This window comes from Nomascus leucogenys, chromosome 9 (genome assembly GCF_006542625.1).
Source record: "Nomascus leucogenys isolate Asia chromosome 9, Asia_NLE_v1, whole genome shotgun sequence".
NCBI lineage: Eukaryota > Metazoa > Chordata > Mammalia > Primates > Hylobatidae > Nomascus > Nomascus leucogenys.
Genome location: NC_044389.1, coordinates 52200143 through 52224312, shown reverse-complemented (window position 1 = coordinate 52224312; position 24170 = coordinate 52200143). Strand labels below are relative to the sequence as shown.

Genomic DNA, 24170 nt, shown 5'->3' with positions numbered 1-24170 from the left:
CGGATCACAAGGTCAGGAGTTCGAGACCCTCGTGCCGAATACAGTGAAACCCTGTCTCTACTAAAAAAAAAAAAAAAATTAGCTGGGAGCGGTGGCAGGCGCCTGTCTGTAGTCCCAGCTACTTGGGAGGCTGAGGCAAGAGAATGGCGTGAACCCGGGAGGAGGAGCTTGCAGTGAGCTCTCAAAAAAAAATCCAAAAAGGGCATTAAACTCACTTGTGTAAACAGGTCATCTACCTTTTATTTGTCTCTTTGTCATCCACATGCTGACTGTTAATATAATGTATTTACTTTGAAGTGTAAAAGTTACATTTTAACTTCTTCACTGATTTAAACTGGATGTCACCATGAGAAATGACAGAAAGGAGCAGCAACTGGGAAACAAGCATTGCATTGCATCAAGATGTCTATGAAATGGACTTCAGCTCTTCTGCTGATACAGCTGAGCTGTTACTTTAGCTCTGGGAGTTGTGGAAAGGTGCTGGTGTGGCCCACAGAATTCAGCCATTGGATGAATATAAAGACAATCCTGGATGAGCTTGTCCAGAGAGGTCATGAGGTGACTGTATTGGCATCTTCAGCTTCCATTTCTTTTGATCCCAACAGCCCATCTACTCTTAAATTTGAAGTTTATCCTATATCTTTAACTAAAACTGAGTTTGAGGATATTATCAAGCAGCTGGTTAAGAGATGGGCAGACCTTCCAAAAGACACATTTTGGTCATATTTTTCACAAGTACAAGAAATCATGTGGACATTTAGTGACATGACTAGAAAATTCTGTAAGGATATAGTTTCAAATAAGAAACTTATGAAGAAACTACAAGAGTCAAGATTTGATGTTGTTCTTGCAGATGCTGTTTTCCCCTTTGGTGAGCTGCTGGCTGAGCTACTTAAAATACCCTTTGTCTACAGCCTCCGCTTCTCTCCTGGCTATGCAATTGAAAAGCACAGTGGAGGATTTCTGTTCCCTCCTTCCTATGTGCCTGTTGTTATGTCAGAATTAAGTGATCAAATGACTTTCATAGAGAGGGTAAAAAATATGATCTATGTGCTTTATTTTGAATTTTGGTTCCAAATGTTTGACATGAAGAAGTGGGATCAGTTCTATAGTGAAGTGCTAGGTAAGTAACTTTTTCAACTGGTAACAAGAAGATTTAACTTTCTTGTACCTTTGAAGCTGAGCTTGTATAAAGCCATAAAGTCAGGGTAGTGGGGTATTTTTGTAATGAATTTATCAAAAGAAATTGTAAGATGATCTACCAAACTCACAAACACTATAGAAAATGTAAATTATAGGATCAGTTAAAACTCTGTGGCCATCACTCACACAGAAGACTCCAGGAACTCATAAACCTGTATATTAGTGTCCCTAAGATTTCCTTAAGCAATCACATACCTGTTTTATTATACATTTTTTCATCTTTAAAAGAAAGTCAGACTTATCCAGAAACATCTTGATGAATGCATACTGGTAGATTGAGTAGTTACACATTTTTCTAGAACTATCTATATAACATTGCAGAAATTCTTTTTTCTTGTATATCTCAGTCTCATTATTTGATAATTGCAATATATACCCATGTTACTAGAAAGTTTCCTCCACAGTTGAGAGAAATAATGTCTCCATTTCAGAATCAAAAACCAATGCATGTTATTTGAATTTTCCAGTATTTCTATTCTCCTTCACTAAAGGATTAGAAACCATTCCTTTTAAGGCTCATCATCTTGTCAAAGTGTGAACATTGTTATAACTGTATAGTTTTTTTTGAAACTATGTCTCTTATTTAAAAACATAAGCCAAATTAAGGTTGAACGCAAATTTCTATTTCAATAATTTCTCAAAATTTTCTAGCTGTAATTTGCAAACATATTTACCTAAAAACTAATAGTATTATGAGATTAGCATGAATCAAAAGCAGTAGTAGGTAAAAGGATTTCAGCCATAATTTCAAAATAATCAACAGTTAACTTGAAGAACCAAAGATAAAAGGACTAGATTAATGAATAGGAAATTAGACTATTTCTTAGAAAATTGTTTTTATGGGTATGGTAGAATTAATTGATCATGGAGCTCAAAGAGTGGTTTATACGTATATCTGCTACTATTGAAGGTTTACAAAATAAAGAAATGGAGATTAATTCTCTATATCTTGTTTGTGGTTGTGAATATACTGATGTGACATTAGGGATGTAGTTTTCCCTCATGATTCTCTCACCACTTTGCCTTTCTTGTAAATACACATGGGTAAAATATATAATACATAAAAATTAAACTATGCCTATATATGAATATATGTATATTTTTTCAAGGCACAAACACTTCACCTACATTTTTGCCTACATTATTCTAACTTCTTTCAGAAAATTACCTAGTTTAATTATCTTGTGTCATCTATCTTTTCTTTTGTTCTTTTTTCCTGTCAGGAAGACCCACTACATTATCTGAGACAATGGCAAAAGCTGAAATATGGCTTATTCGAAACTACTGGGATTTTCAATTTCCTCACCCAGTCTTACCAAATGTTGAGTTCGTTGGAGGACTCCACTGCAAGCCTGCCAAACCCCTACCTAAGGTAAACTACTACTGTTTGTTTTTTCTGCTTTGAATTTTCAGTGCAAATGGTTTTATATTCATTCAGAGTTTTTGACTTACACTGGAAGAAAGATGTAAGTGGGAAGAGTAAAGCAGATACCAATTAGAAACTCACGTACATGTTGATACTATCACAAGTTTATGAATTTCATCATTATTACCAATAAAGAGGGATACTAAAGAGACTTTGAAAATAGGGTTGGTAAATTAAAGCTTTGATTATGCAACATATAAAAAGGTATTGGCCATTCATTCAAAGAATATTTATAAAGAGATTAGCACACACCACAGGTAAGTGTATTGGACACAGCTTCTATCCCAACACACCTTGCATTCTACTTTGAAAGATAGAATATATGCAAGTAATAAAAACTGTGTAAAAACTATTATCTCCAGAGAAAAACCAATGCTAAGGAAGCATCCAGTATAGATAATAGAGAGTATCCTGGAGTCACTGATATTAATAATTTAGATGGGAGCTGAACTATATGAAGGAATAGGTAAAAGAATGAAGAAGAGAAAAAAAACACAAAAAGAAAAGCAGGTTAAGTGTTCAGGACAGTTCTCAAGACTCAAAGTTTAGTTTGCAAGGGAGATACTGAGTAAGAATCAGATGATGCTGACAGGCAAGATAAGAGCCCGATACTCCTCAGGAGTTGAAATATTTGTTAAGCACATTTAGGGACTACTAAAAAGAGTTAAGAAATGAAAATATGTGATAAGATTATATTTAAAAAAAGATTCCAAGATGTTCGATGGATTAAATTGTAGAAGGGCCAGACTAGAAAGAGCTGACCATTGAGGAAATTTTGTATGACTTCAGGTAGCAGATGATGGAAAAGTGGACTAGAAAGTGGATAGAATTACTTATGCCTACTTTTACAGTAATACTACTAACTTCACATTGTGTTGTGCAGAAAAGGTTAATACAAATAAACCACTTAAAATGTCTCTGGCATATAGTTAGTGATTCAGAAATATTATTTTGCAATTGTGGTTATTTTTGTTATTATTAATACTATGAATTACTTAACATGTGTAAGTCACTTGAGATATTATTCCTTATTTAATAGAAACTAGTTATTCAGCATTTCAAGATTATATTCTCTAACAAAGTCCTACCGGTCTTCTATATGACAGATACCCTATAGACTTGTTTAAAATAAGACATATCAGTTTTGACAGTAAGTTGAGCAAACTGAAATTGTAAAATTCTACCATAAGTGACAAGGATCTTCACCAGTATTCTAACTTATAAGAACATAATCCTTTACCAATATAAATGTGTGATTCTATTCATATTTGCAGCCAGACCCAGTGTTCACTTGATTTTACTAAAGCATTTAAATGATTCTGCATTGAGATCCCAGAGGTTTACATCTTAGCATAAACATACCCTATTAGAGCAGGTGTTTTCTGCCTTAAGACAAGCAACCCAGTAAAGCTTCCTGGGATAGCTTGTGTCTCGACATCATAGGTGCCCGACAGAGAAGCACAGAAAAGATGAACAACGCATGTATAATAAAGACCAAATAATTTCTACCACTTGTATCTGAATTGTGCCCTCAGTTTACAATAACAAAAGAATTCTGTCATCATGTAGCATTATATTCTTTATGGAGGAACATAAGAATGTAATATATTTTAAATTGATATCACCCTTCTAAGAAATAATAGAAAGTAAGCATTTTTATTACATTATGTAATCTCTTAAGATATAATTTTTGCCTACCTCCTTATTAACAGCAATGTGAAACTGATATTTTATTCCATGGTTAAAATTCAATATCTATGTTGAATGCAAATTGTATGGGCTTTATATGGTAACTTTCTAAAGAGACAAAAGCTGAGGTGAGACTAATGAAAATTCTGTCCCACCCTATCCTACTCTTGAAAGATTTCCCCACTCACATTAAGGGAAACTGATAGTGCCAGTAGGAGGGGGAAGAGAGTATGAGGTGTAGAAGGATAAGAAAAATATTGAATCATAGTACATGTGATAATTACTAATACTAGCTGTTGTTACTAACTTGTAGAAAGCTTTGAATGCAAGTCAATGGTTGTGAAAGCCATTCTCTAATTGTTTATTATGTAAAATAATTGCAAACCCAATTTGCTTTCTATTCAATTAAATATTAGATTCTCAGATAATTTATGTATACTTTAAAAGGACACTTGCCAAATGTATTAAGTATTAAAAATACATCTAGCGATTGGTTTTATAATATATTCACATGAAATCATGCAGAGAAAAAATAAATGAAGATGTACATATTTAATATTTATGGAAAATATTCATAAAATAAACATCAAAAGTAATCAAACATCTTAAATTAAGGAATAATTAAAAACTTACACTAGATGCATACTATAACATTACAATAATTTTATCAATAAAATATTCAATTACAGTAAGCTATAATACAAGTGTGTCTGTAATTGGTGGGTTCGTGGTCTCGCTGGCTCAGGAGTGAAGCTGCAGACCTTTGCAGTCAGTGTTACAGCTCTTAAGGTGGCACATCTGGAGTTGTTCATTCCTCCTGGTGGGCTCATGGTCTCTCTGGCTTCAGGAATGAAGGTGCACACCTTCGTGGTGAGTGTTACAGCTCATAAAAGCAGTGTGGACCCAAAGAGTGAGAAGTAGCAAGATTTATTGCAAAGAGTGAAAGTACAAAGCTTCCACAGTGTGGAAGGGGACCCAAGCAGGTTGCCACTGCTGGCTTGGACAGCCTGTTTTATTCTCTTATTTGGCCCCACCCACATCCTGCTGATTGGTAGAGCTGAGTGGTCTGTTTTGACAGAGCGCTGAGTGGTGCGTTTACAATCCCTGAGCTAGACATAAAGGTTCTCCAAGTCCCCACCAGACTCAGGAGCCCAGCTGGCTGCATGCAGTGGATCCCGCACTGGGGCTGCAGGTGGAGCTGCCTGCCAGCCCCATGCCATGCACCTGCACTCCTCAGCCCTTGGGTGGTCGATGGGACTGGGTGCTGTGTAGCAGGGGATGGTGCTCATCGTGGAGGCTTGGGCCCCACAGGAGCCCATGAAGGGGGTGGGAGGCTCAGGCATGGCGGGCTGCAGGTCCCGAGCCCTGCCCTGCAGGAAGGCAGCTAAGGCCCAGTGAGAAATCCAGTGCCGTGCCGGTGGGCTGGCACTGCTGGGGTACCTAGTACACCTTCTGCAGCTGCTGGCCTGGGTACTAAGCCCCTCATTGCCCGGGGCCGGCAGGGTTGGCCAGCTGCTCCGAGTATGGGGCCTGCCAAGCCCACACCCACCTGGAACTCCAGCTGGCCCACAAGCACCATGTGCAGCCCCATTTCCCGCCTGCACATCTCCCTCTACACGTCCCTGCAAGCTGAGGGAGCTGGCTCCAGTCTTGGCCAGCCCAGAAAGGGGCTCCCACAGTGCAGCGGTGGGCTGAAGGGCCGTTCAAGTGCCGCCAAAGTGGGAGCCCAGGTAGAGGAGGTGCCAAGAATGGGCGAGGGCTGTGAGGACTGCCAGCATGCTGTCACCTCTCAATCCCCCCTCTAAACAGGACACCCCAACTGCTGTTGGGAATTTGGCCAATGACCACTCTAGCTACTTCCTGCTGGATAGGGGTGAAGAAGAAGCCTGCAGTTGTAGTTTCCTTCAAAGGGGAACTCTCTAGGCCAGGGGAAGTGCCAGCGGGTCAGTCCAGGGGTCCTTGGTAGAAGTTGTTAGTTGAACTCATTTGGGGTTCCATTTGTAAGACCATCTGTAGCTTGATGGCCTCAATTCTAGAGGAAACAAATTTGAACAAGAAGGTTAAAAATACAGGGCCCAAAGGCAAGTAACAGCAAGATGGCTGCCAAGGGACCTAGAAAGGAGAGAAGCCATGTTGCCCAACTAAAGAGGTTGATATAAGAATTTGAAAGGCGTTGTCTGATTTCAGAAGCCTTTTCCTCTAAACGCCAGGTGGCAACTCGTACTATCCCCGACTGGTTAATGTAAAAACAACACTCTTCCCCTAAGAAGGTGCAGAATCCTCCTTTCTCAGCAGTGAGGGGGTCTAGGCCTCGGCGGTTTTGGAAAGTCACTGCTGCCAAAGAGTCTATTTGAGATTTTAAAGTAAGAATAGATTTTGTTATTTCTTGCAAACTGTTTGAGAGGCAGATATGGGTTGAAGATCCACATAAGTAGAATATGCCTTGGCTGCATAGATAGAAATTTACCCTGGCTTTTAAAGGAATAGGGTGCACTGTTTTTTCTTTAATACTTCCATTTCTCTCTTTCTTTCTTAGATTTCTTCTTCATCTCTTCCTCTCTTTTTAACTCTCTCTTTGACTTTCTGTGTCTGTCCTTCTTTCTCTCTGACTTCTTCTTTGTCTCTTCCTTTCTGTCTCTTTCTTTGACTTCCTGTCTCTTTCTTTCCTTTCTGCTGCCTCTTCCAGCTGCTTATGCTACTGTTCTCCCCTCTCCTTCCCATTTTAATGGCTTTGTCAGTGTAAGATTCCCACCTCTTTGGGTTCCTGCACCATATGCAATAACTCCATAACTTCCCTGTGGTATTTAATGGGGGTTCCCCTAGAGGTTAGGAACTCACTCTCTTTCCATATTGCAGCATGGGTATGTAGGATTAGATAAGAATACTTGCTATCTGTATACACATTGATTTTTTTTCCATTTCCCAGTTCTAAGGCTCAGGTAAGTACCACTAGTTCAGCTAACTGGGCACTGGTCCCTGAGGCAAGAGGCTTGGTTTCAAGTATGGTTACATCACTAACTATGGTGTAACCTGCCCTTTGTATCTCATTCTCCACAACTGAACTTCCATCAGTATATAGGTTAAGGTCAGTATTAGTTAAGGGGACTTCTAAGAGATCATCTTGGGCAGCATAAGTCTGGACTATAATTTGTTGGCAGTCATGCTCGATTGGTTCCCCATCCTCTGGGAGAAAAGTGGCAGGGTTGAGGGCCACGCATGTGCATATTGGAAGTACCAGTCCCTCAAAGAGTAGTGCCTGGTATCTAAGTAGGTGTTTGTGTGATAGCCGTAAACTTCCTTTGGCACCTAGTATACCATTTACATCATGAATAGTCCAGACAGTGAGATCCTTTCCTTGTATTATTTTGATAGCCTCTGACACTAAGACGGCCACTGCTGCAACTACCCTTAAACAGTGAGGCCAGCCTTTTGCTACTACATCAGTTTCCTTACTTAGGTATGCCACTGGTTGTGGGGTTGTCCCATGAGTCTGAGTAAGGACTCCAAGAGCTATCCTGGCTCTCTCTGTGACATATAAAAAGAAGTTCTGTCATGTGGGAAGGCTTAAAGCTGGAGCTTATACTAGGGCCTGCTTTAAGGTTTTGAAGGCTGTTTCTGCCTCTGGTTCCCATTTGACTAGATGAGTACTTGCCCCCTGGGTTTCCTTGATTAGAGAATAGAGGGGCGTGGCTGTCTTGCTGTATCTAGGGATCCATAGTCGGCAAAAGCTGGTAATTCCAAGGAACCCCCTCAACTGTTTTAATGTCTTAGGGTGAGGATAAGCCAATATAGGCTGTATTCGTTCCTTACTGAGGGCCCTGGTCCCTTTGGCTAAGATTAGGCCTAGATATTTAACCTGCTGTAGGCAAAGCTGGGCCTTCGTCCTAGACACCTTGTACCCTTGATTAGCTAGAAAGTTCAAGAGATCTAGAGTAGCCTGCTGGTAACAGGCTTCTGAACTGGTAGCCAAAAGTAAATCATCCACATATTGAAGAATCAGAGTGCCTGGACTTGAGAAGCGCCCTAGATCTTGGGCCAGTGCCTGACCAAACAGGTGAGGGCTATCCCTAAACCCTTGGGGCAAGACCGTCCACGTAAGTTGGGACATGTAGTCGGTGGGATCCTCAAAGGCAAAGAGAAACTGGGAGTCAGAGTGCAGGGAATACAGAAGAAGGCATCCTTGAGGTCCAGAACCATTAACCATTCTGCTTCCTTTGGTATTTGAGAGAGCACAGTATAGGGGTTGGGTACAACTGGATATAGTGGAATTGCTGCCTCATTAATGAGTCTAAGACCTTGCACTAGTCTCCACTGACCATTGAGTTTTTGTACTCCTAGAATTGGGGTGTTGCAGGGACTGCTGCATTTCCTTACTAAGCCTTGAGCTTTCAAATGTTTAACAATATTCTGTAATCCTTTATGAGCTTCAGGCCTTAAGCGATATTCCCTTTGATAAGGAAAAATGGTGGGATCTTTTAACCTGATTTGGACTGGATGGGCATTTTTTGCCCTTCCAAATTGTCCTTCCAATGCCCAGACTTTAGGGTTGATTCCCTCCTCAAGTAGGAGACAACAAATGGGTAACCTGTTCCCCATATTCATGTAGATAATAGCTGCACCCTTGGCTAATATATCCCTCCCTAATAAGGGTGTGGGATTTTCAGGCATAACAAGAAAGGCATATGAAAAGAGCAAAGTCTCCCAATTACAACTGAGGAGGTGGGAGAAATACTTGGTAACAGGCTGTCCCAGGATTCCTCGGATGGTAATGGACCTTGAGGACAGTAGCCCAGGACAGGAGATTAACACTGAGAAGGCCGCACCAGTGTCCAGGAGGAAGTCAATTTCCTGGCTCTCAGTAGTTAAACATACCCAGGGCTCAGTGAGGGTGATGACGTGAGCTGACACTCGCCCTGGGCACCCTCAGTCCTGTTGTTGGATCATCTGGTTGGGGGCTTCTGACCCAGGGAAGCTTCGTCCTCTGGGGCAGTGCACCTTCCAGTGATTGCCTCGGCATAGTGGACATGGATGAGGGGGCAGCTTGTTTCTCATTGGACAATCTTTTTTAAAGTATCCTAGTAAACCACACTGATAACAAGCCCTACCAGGTGATTGGCCTGCTCCATTTTCTGTCCTCTCTGAACCACCAAGCTTTGCTTGTCTGAGGGCCATGACTAAGGCTGCGGCCTTTCTCTGATCTCGCTTTTCCTTTTGGGCCTGTTCCTCTTGGTCCCTATTATAGAACAGTGAGATTGCCAGGTTTAATAATGCCTCTAGATTTTGTTCAGGGCTCAGGGCTTGCTTTTGGAGCTTTCTCCTGATATCTGTGGCTGATTGGGTAATAAACTTATCTTTTAGAATCAATTGACCCTCAAGTGATTCGGGTGACAGGGGAATATATTTTCTTAAGGCCTCTCATAGCCGCTCGAGGAAGGCAGAAGGATTTTTTTCCTTTCCCTGAGTTATGGTGGACATCATTGAATAATTCATGGGCTTTTTTCTAATTCTCCTTAGTCCTTCTAGAACACGGGTCAACAGATGTTTATGACTCCAGTCCCCATGATCTGAGTCAAGGTCTCAGTGGGGATCCACACAGGGGATGGCTTGCTGACCGGTAGGGAATTTGTCCCTTTCTTAGGCTGTCATTCTATCATTTACTTGACTAAGATACCAGGTATCTCCAAACTCTCAGGCTGCAGCTAAAGGCTCATTCTTTTCATTAAAAGCCAGAGTTTGATCTAACAGTAGCATGACATCTCTCCAAGCGAGGTCGAAGGTTTGCCCTAGACCCCATAGGACATCTATGTACCTAACAGGATCTTCTGAAAACTTCCCCAGGTCTGCCTTGATCTGTTTTAAATGAGAGATGGAGAAGAGGACAGGTGCCCAGGTTGGGCCAAATTCCGCTCCCCCTACAGCTTGAAAGGGACATAACCGATAGCCCGGGGTTTTTGTGGACCTTTGGAGATTTCTTTGCTTAATTCCTTCTGGGCTGGGGAGATTAGAGGAGGATTATCATTAATCAGAAGGGGAGCTGTAGCGAGGCTAGGATATGGGGGTAAGCTGAGAGGTCCTCCTATGGGATGTAAATTGCAAGCTTTGCATAGTTGTGTATTCTCCCTCAGTGAAAAGAAAGCTTGGACATAAGGTATTTCACTCCATTTGCCTTCCCTGTAACAGAAAAGGTCAAGCTGGAGGATAGTATTGTAATTTGTACTTCCCTCAGGTGGCCATTTTTCCCCATAAGAGAGAGAATATTGGGGCCAAGTTGTAGTGCAGAAAAAAATGAGCCACCTCTTTTACAGGGTTTGTGGGTCAAATTGGTCCCAACGGCTTAGGATGCATTTCAAGGGTGAGCCTGTTGATGCCTGAATGTTTCCCATCTGAAAGACAAAACTGCCCATAGTTTTGGTTTATTTTTTTTCTTCCCCTGCCCAAGAACTTGCAACAGTCCCTGGACCCTGCCTGATCGGAATAGTTGCACTCACTGCCACAGCAGCAGAAACACTAGTTTTCCTCCCAGACCACATGGAGGACCAAGGAAGGTCAGATTTAGTGGTCCTTACCAACACATTCTTGAAAACCTGCACCCTTGCCTGTCCTCCTAGACCACAAGGAGGACCAACTGAGAAACATCAGATTTAGTGACCCTTACAGATGCATTCTTGAAAACCTGTTAGAGTCCTAAGCATTCTCCTGTTAGTATTGGGACATTACCCCTTTCCTAGAAAGATGTTATGCCCCAAAAATGAAATGCAAGGCCATACCCTGAGGGAAGGAAGGGATCTCCAGAGTTGGAGGAGTGACACCTTTTGTCCTCACTTATGTGAATAGAAGGATAAAATTTCTGAGGCTCCCCATATCCTAGCTTCAGGAATAGCTTTTGTTAGGCCTGTTAGTCTGAGGAGGGATCCTAAAATTCCAGGTAGTCCCCACTATGACGGGGCTTTGGGCAAAAATTGTGTCTTTCTGATTGGTGAGCCCAGGTGCCTAAAGAAGGTAACAGAGTCCTGGAGTTTATACTAGAAATAATTCTTATAGGAAAAACTAGAAAAGCACCAGAGACAGGTAGCAATTTTTAGAAGTGGGACTAACCTCAGAGAAGAGAAGTGAGAGGAAGTTTGTCTGGCAGGCATTAAGATCCAGGGGGCAAGGGTGAGGATAGATAGGATAGATGGGTGAGACTTGCTTGGGCGACATGCTTTTGAGAGTTCCGCTCATGGCTGCAGGGTCAACGAACTTGTTGTCGGGACCCTGGAGCTGCATGGCTTTCCTCTCTGTCAACCCTCGGCTCAGCCCAGAAGTACAGGAAAACCAGAAGCTGGTTCTAGGCAAAGCAACAGTCCCAAGTCCAAAGAGTGGGGGGTTGTTAGAGAGCCCTTTCCCCGAAAGCCTGAGACTGGTGTCTTTAGTCCAGTGGCCACGCTAGTCACTTTTAACTGGCCGACAGGTGCCTGGCATTTAGCACCCGAATTCTAAGGAAAACTAGAACAGAATAGCAAGTGAAAGGGGTCCGATGGTACTCACTGCTTGTCAATAGGCCATTGTCTCACCGCTCAGCTATAGGTGATGGTCTCACCGCTCGGCAATTGTCTCACCGCTTGGCGATAGGCAAAAGTCCCATCTGTGTCACCCAAATGTGTCTGGAATTGGTGGGTTCTTGGTCTCACTGACTTCAAGAATGAAGCCACGGACCTCGCGGTGAGTGTTACAGCTCTTAAGGTGGCGCGTCTGGAGTTTGTTCCTTCTGATGTTGGGATGTGTTTGGAGTTTCTTCCTTCTGGTGGGTTCGTGGTCTCACTGGCTGAGGAGTGAAGCTGCAGACCTTCGCGGTGAATATTACAGTTCTTAAGGCGGCACGTCTGGAGTTGTTCATTCCTCCCTGTGGGCTCTTGGTCTTGCTGGCTTCAGGAGTGAAGCTGCAGACCTTCGCGGTGAGTGTTACAGCTCATAAAAACAGTGTGGACGCAAAGAGTGAGAAGTAGCAAGATTTATTGCAAAGAGTGAAAGTACAAAGCTTCCACAATGTGGAAGGGGACCCGAGTGGGTTGCCACTGCTGTCTCGGGCAGCCTGCTTTTATTCTCTTATTTGGCCCCATCCACATCCTGCTGATTGGTAGAGCTGAGTGGTCTGTTTTGACAGGGCACTGATTGGTGCATTTACACAAGTAAGATGAGGTAGGAAATTATAAATATTACAGGATGACACATTTTTTGTAGGAGGAAAATGTATATACAATCAGAATAGAATTGTCTAAATAAATGTCACAAGTGTACATTGAGCTATAAAGATAGAACCAAAGCCATGATGAAAACATATGTAGTTTACAAGGTGACATCTCTAGACAGAAATTTTAGAAAAAAAAAATATTTTCTTTTTAGAACTTGCAATACTTTTATAAAATACCTTACATACATAGTGTATTATTATTTTAAAGTTGTCACAGAATGGGAAACAACAAGTCCACATCAATAATGAATCCCCTTTAGGGATTATATTACTTTAACACTGGGTGGATGAAGGTGGGTCCGGACATCAAGCCACTGAAACAAAACACTGAACGTAAGTTACATCAAATGTGGCTACAGGTAACTGCAATCACACACAATACCTGGGTATCCTATGTATTATCTTGAATAACAGAACAATGACTCTCACATCATTAACACTGATGTCTTAAGATTAAAAATCATATTTTAGAAAATACTCAGCCATATGTGGTCTGCAAATAAACATTTGGAATCTTTTTTTCTTTGTTTTGTAAAGAACACTTAAGAAAAAGTTTTACCCCGATGATTAAATCTGAAAGTATTTACATTTCAAAATTGGCGTAGATTGGGGAACACAGGTTACAATGATTCTCAGTAAATTCCAGCCAAGTACATCTTCACTAAGATTTTTATGTAGTGTGAGTGAGCTACTCAAGAGGGTGACCAAATCTCTGCAGAAAGGCCTGGCAGTCTCTCGCATTCTGGTGCAAGTGCTGCTGCCTCTGAGACACAGCAAAGTGATGATGAGAGTTCCTCACATGCAGTTATAAATAGCACATTAATTTAACAGTGTGATTTCAGGGAAAAATTGTTCTACTTAAACAATCACCTGAAAAATATAGTCATTCTACTATGTAACTACATACTGTACAATTCTGTATTACAAATGAGACTCTTAGAAACAATTCATAGAAATTCCAAACCACAATAGCAGACTCCAGAATGTCAGTGATTCTTAACCACCACCTTTTACAATTACTTTTTTTCTCTTTTGAAAAAAGACTGGAAAACTCTGACAAACTTTAAGTGAAGTGTAAAGGATTATAGAATAAGATAAATGTAGGTTTACATAATCCCAGCTGTGAGGAACTTTTCCTCAGTGCTCAGAGTCAGGGAAGTCAACCACTAATGACTTCCAACTAAAATCATTCTACAGAAAACCTGCCTAAAATAAACATATGTGATTTAACAGAACAAAAATACAGCATTAAAGCCAACTGGTGCCACTTTAAAGAACCTATATTAGTACTTAAATATTATAAGTGAAGAGTTTGGGTATCTCCTCAAATACTGTGTAATAGCTCTATTTCTTTACTCCCTTTCACAAATGTACACACATACACACACACATATTTACACAAAGACCCTTAACAGAGGCAACCTATCTCATATTATACATATCGCAAAAAAAAACTGAGTAATTGAGTCAGTTAAAAAACATCCTTTACTCCAATAATTCCTCATAATACTTGATTTTCTCTCTTTTTATAACAATTCTTTCACAGTGCTTGCTGTGCTGATAATCTATTATGATGGAACAAATTCTTTTTTTTCACAGGAAATGGAAGAGTTTGTCCAAAGCTCTGGAGAAAATGGTATTGTGGTGTTTTCTCTGGGGTCAATGGTCAGTAACACGTCAGAAGAAAGGGCCAATGTAATTGCATCAGCCCTTGCCAAGATCCCACAAAAGGTAAGATAAAATGTTTTAATGTAGTGAAAAACTATTGAAAGAGGCTGTTAAAGTTTGTAAAGAATCCAATTTTAGAAACTTCCTGCCTGTAAATTTAGCTGTTGGGAAAGCACTAATTATCTCAGATATTAATTCAAAATCAAAAATATATATGGAAGATGCTAAAATAATACAGAGGGTGTTTTTCATTGCTAATTAATTTGGCATTAATATTGTGATCAGGAATAAATATAATTAAGAGTTGCAGGTAAAGTTTTGGTATCATCATATTGGGGTCAGGTAAGAGCTATCAGTAAATTCTGCTCCTGTGATTTGATCCTCTCATTTAAGAACCCCTGAGGGCACTGTACACCCTATAGATGTTAGAAAACATTACATTTTAGTGAGTAACTTCACTAGCACAATAACAATAGCAGGTATTTCAAAAAGGCTGACATGCATCATGCAGTTTAGTGTTGCCATGTTACCCAGCCTCGTGTGCTTCCTGTACATTTTGGAATAGGCCTATTCAAGTGATATTCAGGGTACTATTCAGAGAAAGGAAGGCCTAGGCTGTCAGAAAACTAGTGTAAGGACCCGCAGAGCTAGGCAGATTTGGAGAAAGAGAAAAAGCAGCCTGCTTTTCTGGACAGGGCCTAGCCAATGTCTGAAGTAGGAAGATGAAAGAGAAAGGGTGGAGATGGATCCTGCTCTGAGGGTGGACCCTGTGTAGTATAAAATGTGGCCCCACAAGGACGCTGCACTATGAGATTAACAATTCCTCCTGATGGAGGCAGCAGAATGAAATATAGGAAGGATTCAAGCAGAAGGAAGCCAGGCAGGGGAACAAGTTCAGATGTCCCCTCCATAGAACATAGTAGGAACATATTTTCTTTTATGTAGAATAAAATGTGTATTTGTCAATTACTTTTTAGTTCCCTGTCTGACATAGCCTTCTTGTAATTACCTATGCTAATATTTTGCCAAAAACTCAAAGTTCTTTCACACTGATGTAACAAATAGAACTTAAACACCATAATGTTTTTTTTAATGTATAAGGATTCCTTGGGGGTTCCAAAATTAGTAACTTAAACATAAAAATGTATCAGCTACAGCAAAACATATGAATCACTGTTGTCAAAATTTTATATCATATTTTCTAAGTGTTAACAGTCAGTTGACCAAAATTCAGCAAAATACAATTTTGAATTTATTCAAGAGTTTTATTTTTATTTATGGTACCAACAGGTTCCTCATTTCAAAATTGACAAAATATCCAAAATTAGCAATACTGAGAATACTCTGAATTTGTGTCAAAAATTGTCACTTGAAATTTTTCTTGGAAGTAGTTCTTGATAATTTGTAATTTCCAAGAAGTTATACATGCTACATTTGCAGCATTAATTGACTTCTTCCAAGTAGCTTATTCTATAGACTTTCATTTTTGTCAATCAAAGGATATCAAGCTCTATTAAAATGACTTATAGACAAGTAGATATAAGTGAACTACTTCCCGTATTACTCAAAAAAATGAATAAATTAATATTAAATTTGGTAGATGAAAACTCATACATAAAACAAAATAAGCGTATAAGTCATTAGAAAATTGGTATTGCTTTTTTACACTTGAATTATGACTACCTAAAATTTTTAATGCATATAATTATTAAAATTTTGTATATTTTTAAAATTAAGTTTTATTTTTAAACTTTTAATTTCAAGGGTAAATGTGGAGTTTTGTTACATAGGTAAACTTATGTCTTGGGGTTTGTTGTATGAACTGTTTCATCATACAGGTAGTAAGACTAGTACCTTTTAGTTATTTTTCCTGATCCTTTCTCTCCTCCCAACGCCCACCCTCCAATAAGCCCCAGTGTATGTTATTCCTCTCTATATGTTCATGTGTTCTCATCTTTTAGCTTCCACTTATAAGTGAGGGCATGTGGTATTTAGATTTCTGTTCCTGTGTTTGTTTGCTAAGGATAACGGCCTGCAGCTCACTTACATTCCTGCAAAATACATGATCTTGTTCTTTTTTATGGCTACATAATATTTCATGGTGAACATGTACCACATTTTCTTTATCGAATCCATCATTGATGGGCATTTAGATTGATTTCACGTCTTTGCTATGGTGAACAGTTTTATATAGAATAAAATGTGTATTTGTCTGTGATAAACATACATGTGCATGTTCTAATTTGTAGTCTTTAGATACATACCTAGTAATGGCATTGCTGGGTTGAATGGTATTTCTGCCTCTAGGATTTTGGGGAATCGCCATGCTGTCTTCCACAATGGTTGAACTTACAGTCCCTTCAACAGAGTATAAGCATTTCTTTTTCTATACAACATCACAAGCATCTGTTATTTTTTGAGTTTTTAATAATGGCCATTCTGACTGGTGTGAGATGGTATCTCTTTGTGGTTTTGACCAGTGATGTAAAGCTTTTTTTCATATAGTGGTTTTTCACATATAATTTTCTTTTGAAAAGTGTAACAACTTTTTAAATACTTGAACATTTCATTGATAATCTTATTTGTCTAAGCTACTATTTTGAAAAATCATGATTTCCTTATATACCTAATTATAAAATTAAGGAAATGAAATATGAGTATTCTATTTACATCAGTCTGAGTAGTTCTTGTTACTTAACATCCCTTGTTCTCATTGTTAATCTCTTTAGATTTCTAACATTCTATGACTTTTGAGTTCCACTCATGGAATAAGATATTTTCTTCACTGTAACAGGTTCTGTGGAGATTTGATGGGAATAAACCAGATACTTTAGGACCCAATACTCGGCTGTACAAGTGGATACCCCAGAATGATCTTCTTGGTAAGTCTCTGGAGAACAAGTACTGAACGTATTAGTAACAGATTATTAGAGTGTTAATAGTTCTCATGAAACAAGCTTACTGAACATTTGTTATGGAAGAACTTTAAAATAAAATGAAACTTCTTTATATTTATTTTCCAGTCCTGGGGGAAAAGAATAAATGATAATTGTTTGCATTTTGGGATATACACCCACATTCTTAATAATCAGAGTCAGAGTATCTTTATTTCAGGTGTTATTACCTCTCACAGAATTTTTCTGGCACTTCTTGGGTTGTCTTCCTTTCTCATTTCTACAACTTTACACCTGTTCTTTCCTCCTCTGTAGGGTTATTTCAAATGTCACTAAAAATAACAGCCCTTCTGCTATCACCAGGGACACTGCATCTTCTGTAGGATTAAGTCCCTAATCTTAATCAAAAAGTGATGACACATTTCATAATGAAATGTGACCTGTCTTTCCTCAATTTAGCACCACCACCACCTCACTGCCTGCTGCCTTGCACACCCCACATATCACACTCCATGACTGTACTTAAGAGAACATATTCTGGCCAGGCACAGTGGCTCATGCCTGTAATCCTAGCACTTTGGGAGGCTGATGCAGGCAGATTGACTGAGCTCAGGAGTTCGAGACCATCCTGGGCAACATGGTGAAACTCCATCTCTATTAAAATACAAAAAGTTAACTGGGCATGGCTGTTTGCCCCTGTAGTCCCAGCTACTCAGAAGGCTGAGTAGGAGAATTGCCTGAACCCGGGAGATGGAGGTTGCAGTGAGCCGAGATTGCACCACTGCACTCCAGCCTGGGCGACAGAGGGAGACTCCGTCTCCATTAAAAGCAAAAAATAAAAAATAAAAAAAAAGAACACATGCTTACATGCCCATCCCTTTTCTGCGCTTTTTTCTTTTTTGCACATTATATTTCCTTATCTAAATTGCACTATTTTGTTAGTTCAATTGGTAATCTTGTATTAATTTTTTCAGTCTGAAGTTAAACACACCACATAGCCTTCACTTACATCTCCAGCAGAAGTAGGTGCTCCTTCCTCTGAAGTCTGAAAAGCAACTTGAATTCAGTTCAGTGTGTTATCTAGGAAACACTGTCACATTCAGATTCTTCCGTTGTGCATTTCTCATTTTATTCCTATGAATAATTTTGCTAAAATTCATCCAATCCTAGGTCATCCAAAAACCAGAGCTTTTATAACTCATGGTGGAGCCAATGGCGTCTACGAGGCGATCTACCATGGAATCCCTATGGTGGGCGTTCCATTGTTTGCAGATCAACCTGATAACATTGCACACATGAAGGCCAAGGGAGCAGCTGTTAGTTTGGACTTCAACACAATGTCAAGTACAGACTTACTCAATGCACTGAAGACAGTAATTAATGATCCTTTGTGAGTATAACTTTTTTTTTACTCAGTGGTATTTATAGATAGGTTCTCTTGTCCATAGTGAGTATGACTTTTATCCTTTTTATAAGAGACTGATTTTGAAAGAATTTAAATGATTTAAACAATCTGAAATCTGCTTTTATTTTTGAGTGGTTATTTAAAAATTTTATTTGAACCACATGCATTTAATGAATAATCAATTATTGAAATAATTTTCTACACAAAAATAATTTTAAAGTGATATAGATAATAAGACATTTTAAAATAAATTTTACGTAATCAATTCACAGTAGAAAGATAAACTTGAAGTAATATAATAAAATATTTTAATTTAATATCTAAAATGTCTCGAAGTGTATCTGTTTTCTCACTGAAAAATTTATTTTTATTATCATTATTGTAACAGACTTGATAATTAAATTTAATTTCCATAGCATAAAACCCACCTATTTAAGTATAAAATCCAAATATATTTAGTATGCTTACAGTCATGAAGCCATCACCATCATATAATTTTAGAACATTTGTATCAACGTAAAAGAAGCCATAATGGTATAGAAGTCATTTCGCATGACCCCTTAGCCCTAGGCTAACACCAATTTGCTTTCCTTCTCTATAGATTATTCTTTCTACATATTTCATATAAACTGAATCATATAATTTATGATGTGTAAATGACTTCTTTTACCAAGTACAATTTTTGTTACTTTTTATGGTTTTTAGCTTTATTTATATTGTGTGTATTAATAGTTCATTTATTTTCAGCAATATATTTTATAATATGGGTATGCCATATTTTATTTATCTCTTTATTAGCTCATTCACCTTTTGATTGTTTCCAGTTGTGGCTATTAGGAACATTGCTACATGTTTTTGTATGGACGTGATTTCATTTCTTTTGGGTAGATACTAGAAGTGGAATTCCTGGCTCTTGTAAGAACTGTGTTTATGAAAATTGCCAAACTGTTTTCCAAATGCTTGTTCCATTTGTCATTACCACCAGCAATACAGTAAAGCTCCAGTTCGTCCACATTGTTGTCAACACCTGTTATTATTTGTCTTTTTGTTACACCATTCTTGGTGGGTGTAAACAGACCCCTCATTTTAGCCTTGGATTGCACTTTGATTACGGCCAGAGATGTTGATGATCTTTATATGTGGTTACTGATCATGCATATACCTTCTTTGGAAAAATGTCTATTTTAATCTTTGAAACATTTTAAAACTTTGATACTTGTCTTATTATTGAGTTTTATATAAGAACTATTTATGTATTATGGATACAATCCCATATGAGATATATAATTTATAAATATTTTGTCTCATTCTTGGTGCACTAACATTTTACATTTTTGATGATGGTCTTTGAAGCACACAAATTTTACTTTTAGTGAGTAAAATTTTTGATAATTGATTTATTCATACTCCAAAGAAAACAATGTGCAAAATGCCTTGCCCAACCCAGCTACTATCAATTCAGCATTCATAACTACTATTAATAATGTTTTTATGTAAAGAGGGCTTCACCTAAAGGAATAGTTTAAATGTACTTTATCACAAAGACAATAGAAGGTTAATGCATGATAAAAGTACCTTTAAAGAATACAGGAAATAATTGGAAAAGAAACATAAAACAGGTTAGACAAATAGAAAAGAAATATAAAATAAGGTAGTAAATTTAAATGTGAATATACAGATATTTCCATTAAATCTAAACTGACCTGAAAAATAAGACCAAATAATGAGTAAGGACATAAAACATTTGAAGAACACAATTAACAATTGTAATGTTGTAACATAACACACACACACACATATATATAACTTATACATATGTATTCTATATATCAACTGGAAGGCATATTTTTCTAGATCATGTTGAATAGGCAAAAGTTATTTGAAGTTACATGGGGAGGGTCATAAATCAAGATTCAGTATGTATGAAAAGATTCAATATCATAAAGAGTATAAGATCCAGCCATAGTGAATGTGAGAAATTATAAAAATGATAACTAAAAAATCTTTAAATCTTGAACATTAAACACACTTTAGAGTATTTTAAAGTAAAAAAGTAAATCATAATTGTGCATGCACTTTTATTTCAACAAGTCCACTCTCAATTACATAGGAAAAGATATGTATAAATTTGTAAGCCTATTGCTATATACAAGAATGTTTATGACAGAATTATTAATAGTGTCCAAAACTTGTTGGCACTCAAATATCTATTGATTATAAACTAAAAAGATAATCTGTGGTATTCTCAATCAATTAAATACTACACAGCAACAGAATTAAACAAACAACTGCTACATTTAAAAAAAAAGACACTTTGGGAAGCCAAGGCAGGTGGATCACGATGTCAGGAGTTTGAGACCAGCCTGACCAACATGCTGAAAACCTTGTCTCTACTAAAAATACTAAAATTAGCCGGGCATGACGGTGCGTGCCTGTAATGCCAGCTACTCAGGAGGCTGAGGCAGGAAAATTACTTGAACCCGGGAGGTGGAGGTTGCAGTGAGCCGAGATCATACCACTGCACTCCAGCCTAGGTGACAGAGTGAGACTCCATCTCAAAAAACAGAAAAAAAAAAGAAGAATATATTACATAATTAATTTAATTAGATAAGCAAGCAAAGCTGAAGTATGACATTCAAAGTCAGGTTAACACTTAATTGGAGGACAAAAGCAGTGACTAAAACGGTCCAGGAAAAGAGTTCTTCTAAGAAGATTCTGATACCTTCTATCAGGATCTGAGAGATAGTGGTATCTTCACTTCAAAATAATGTTTAAGATGATCTTACCTTATTGGGCTGTTTCACTTAGTGTATGTACACTTACATTATGTGTTTTATGCTTAAATGCATATTTTAGAAGACATATAATGTATTTTAAGATTATAGGCATCAAATAAGTTCAAAATAAGCACAAAGAGTAGAGGAAATCCCAGGGGTTCTATCATAGTGTGGCCAGGAAAAGCCTCTCTTATTGGTAACATTTAGAGGGTTGCCTCAAAAAAAAAACAGAAGCATGCCTTGGGTTGTTGCAAGAAAGAATACTCCAAGCGTGGGTAGAGGGGAGGCAATGTGTAAGACACTAAGATGGGAGCTTAAAGAAAAATATAAGGCCAATGTCCCTAGAAGACCTAGTGGGCATGGGAAAGTGTTTGGAGAAGAGCTTGCCAGTGTCTGATAATGCAGGATACTGAGGACCAAATAACAGAGTTGGATTTTATTCTTGATATGATGAAAAGCCAGGCAAAAGTCTTAACCAGGGGAGTATCATAATCTGACTTTTATTTCAAAAAAGTCATTCTGGCTACTGGGTGGGAAACAGTAGGACATAAAGAGTAGAATAGAAGCAGAGCACGTGGCTATGAAGCATTTCACCCACATGATACAACTCCTCTTTAGAAACTTAAAGATGATAATTCTCAAATTGTATTTTAACTATATATCTTTCACCACTTAAAATGGCTCATGATGCTGACCATGATTTTATAGGCCTGCTGGAGAACTAAAGGAGTGTAATTGGATATTTCATAACACAAAGATAAATGTTTAAGTGATAGGTAGCTTTTCTTCATGATGTGATTATTTCACATTGCAGCCTGTATCAAAACATCTCATGTACCTCATAAATAAATACCCCTACTATGTACCCACAAAAACTAAAACTTAAAAAAATAAATAAAATTGCTCATATATTCTCTGCCTCAAATAATTAACTTTCTCACCTGACCTTCCATTTTTACTTTAAAAATATTTGTCAAATATGAAATACCAATTTAAAAGCCAAACTTTCTATGATGACTCAAATTAAAATACACACATTCTATGTCAATTCTAGGACGTTTACTTTGAATCATTTGGCACTTTAAAAACCTTTCATGGATTTGATGTGCTCAGGCAAATTAACTTTCCCTCTCTTTTTTTGAGAGGGAAGTCTCATTTTGTCACCAGGCTGGAGTGCAGTGTTGTGATTGTGGCTCACTGCAACTTCCGCCTCCTGGGTTCAAGTGATTCTCCTGCCTCAGCCTCTGAAGTAGCTGAGACTACAGGCACGTGCCACCACGCCTGGGTAATCTTTTTTCTTTTCTTTTTTTTTTTTTTTTTTTTTCATATTTTTACTAGAGACGGGGTATCACCCTGTTAGCCAGGACGGTCTTGATCTCCTGACCTCGTGATCCACCCGCCTCGACCTCCAAAAGTGCTGAGATTGCAGGTGTGAGCCTCTGCGCCTGGCCAAATTAACTTACTTTCAATGTTGATACCTTTCTGCTTATCGTTTAGATATAAAGAGAATGCTATGAAATTATCAAGAATTCATCATGATCAACCAGTGAAGCCCCTGGATCGAGCAGTCTTCTGGATTGAGTTTGTCATGCGCCATAAAGGAGCCAAACACCTTCGGGTTGCAGCCCACGACCTCACCTGGTTCCAGTACCACTCTTTGGATGTGATTGGGTTCCTGCTGACCTGTGTGGCAACTGTGATATTCATCATCACAAAATGTCTGTTTTGTGTCTGGAAGTTTGTTAGAACAGGAAAGAAGGGGAAAAGAGATTAGTTACGTCTGAGTCTGGAAGCTGGGAAACCTGATAAATGAGAATCCTTCAGTTTATTACAAAAAGAAGAGGTTGTGATACAAGAGATTCCTTTCTTCTTGTGACAAAACATCTTTCAAAACTTACCTTGTCAAGTCAAAATTTGTTTTAGTACCTGTTTAACCATTAGAAATATTTCATGTCAAGGAGGAAAACATTAGGGAAAACAAAAATGATATAAAGCCATATGAGATTATATTGAAATGTATTGAGCTTATATTGAAATTTATTGTTCCAATTTACAGATTACATGAAAAAAATTTACTAAGCTTAACTACATGTTACACATTGTACATGGACACAAGAACATTAAGAAGTCCACTGATGGTATCAGTACTGTGTGCAAATACTCAGCATACTTTGGATTCATTTCATGCAGGATTGTGTTGTTTTAATTGTTGTTGAGGAAACTAATAAATAATTAAATTGTATAGAAAGTCTCTTCCTCTTGATATTTTGAGATGATTAGTGCTGCTTGGCTTTTATTGTGCATCCTGCTTCAACGTCACTTTTTTTCCTAAAAGATATGATAAAAGTGCTTACCATTTTAGAGCTTCAGTCATTTCCCAGTGAAAAGTATGTGGAATTAGAAATACAGCAACTCCTACCTGGTTTCTATTACAAAATGAACTAATTTTACAATGCGTTTGGTTTTTTGAGCCAATTCTATTTTTCTGTTCATTTGAAAATATTCATCTTTTTTTATTCTTTTTTTTTTTAGTTATTTCAATAGCTTTTGGGTCACAACTGGTTTTTGGTTACATGGATAAGCTCTTCAGTGGTGATTTTTCAGATTCTGGTGCACTCATTATTCAAGAAACATACACTGTACCCAATGTGTAGTGTTTTATCCCTCACCTCCATCCTATCCTTCCCTCTGAGTTCCGAGAGTCCATTATACCATTCTTTTTTTTTTTTAGTGGTTATTTATTATTTAATGTTTTCTTTTTTTAAATTTTATTATAATTATTCTTTAAGTTTTAGGGTACATGTGCACAATGTGCAGGTTTGTTACATATGTATACATGTGCCATGTTGGTGTGCTGCACCCATTAATTCGTCATTTA

General features: G+C 38.2%; 1 protein-coding gene across 4 annotated transcripts; it reads left to right on the top strand.

The window, feature by feature from the left end:
• Nucleotides 1-361: 361 nt before the first annotated feature.
• On the top strand, nucleotides 362-23534 carry LOC100598804 (UDP-glucuronosyltransferase 2B4). Of its 4 annotated transcripts, XM_012499321.2 has the most exons (7): nucleotides 403-713; nucleotides 1065-1123; nucleotides 2427-2575; nucleotides 14148-14279; nucleotides 17011-17098; nucleotides 18281-18500; nucleotides 22790-23066. In XM_012499321.2, the coding sequence occupies exons 1-7, from the start codon at nucleotides 403-405 to the stop codon at nucleotides 23064-23066; spliced, it is 1236 nt and encodes a 411-aa protein (XP_012354775.1). The 4 variants fall into 4 exon arrangements, with proteins under 4 accessions (XP_003265736.1, XP_004089026.1, XP_012354775.1 ...); XM_003265688.3 differs by having other exon boundaries at nucleotides 362-1123; nucleotides 22790-23534; XM_003265689.3 differs by lacking the exon at nucleotides 1065-1123 and having other exon boundaries at nucleotides 403-871.
• The last annotated feature ends 636 nt before the right edge of the window (nucleotides 23535-24170 follow it).

What these genes read in the sequence shown, in the direction of transcription:
- LOC100598804 (XM_003265688.3), top strand. Translation starts at nt 403, where the DNA reads ATGTCTATGAAATGGACTTCAGCTCTTCTGCTGATACAGCTGAGCTGT. An exon ending in GTTCTATAGTGAAGTGCTAG is followed by an intron (nt 1,124 to 2,426) that starts GTAAGTAACTTT and finishes TTTTCCTGTCAG; the next exon opens with GAAGACCCACTACATTATCT. An exon ending in CTGCCAAACCCCTACCTAAG is followed by an intron (nt 2,576 to 14,147) that starts GTAAACTACTAC and finishes TTTTTTTCACAG; the next exon opens with GAAATGGAAGAGTTTGTCCA.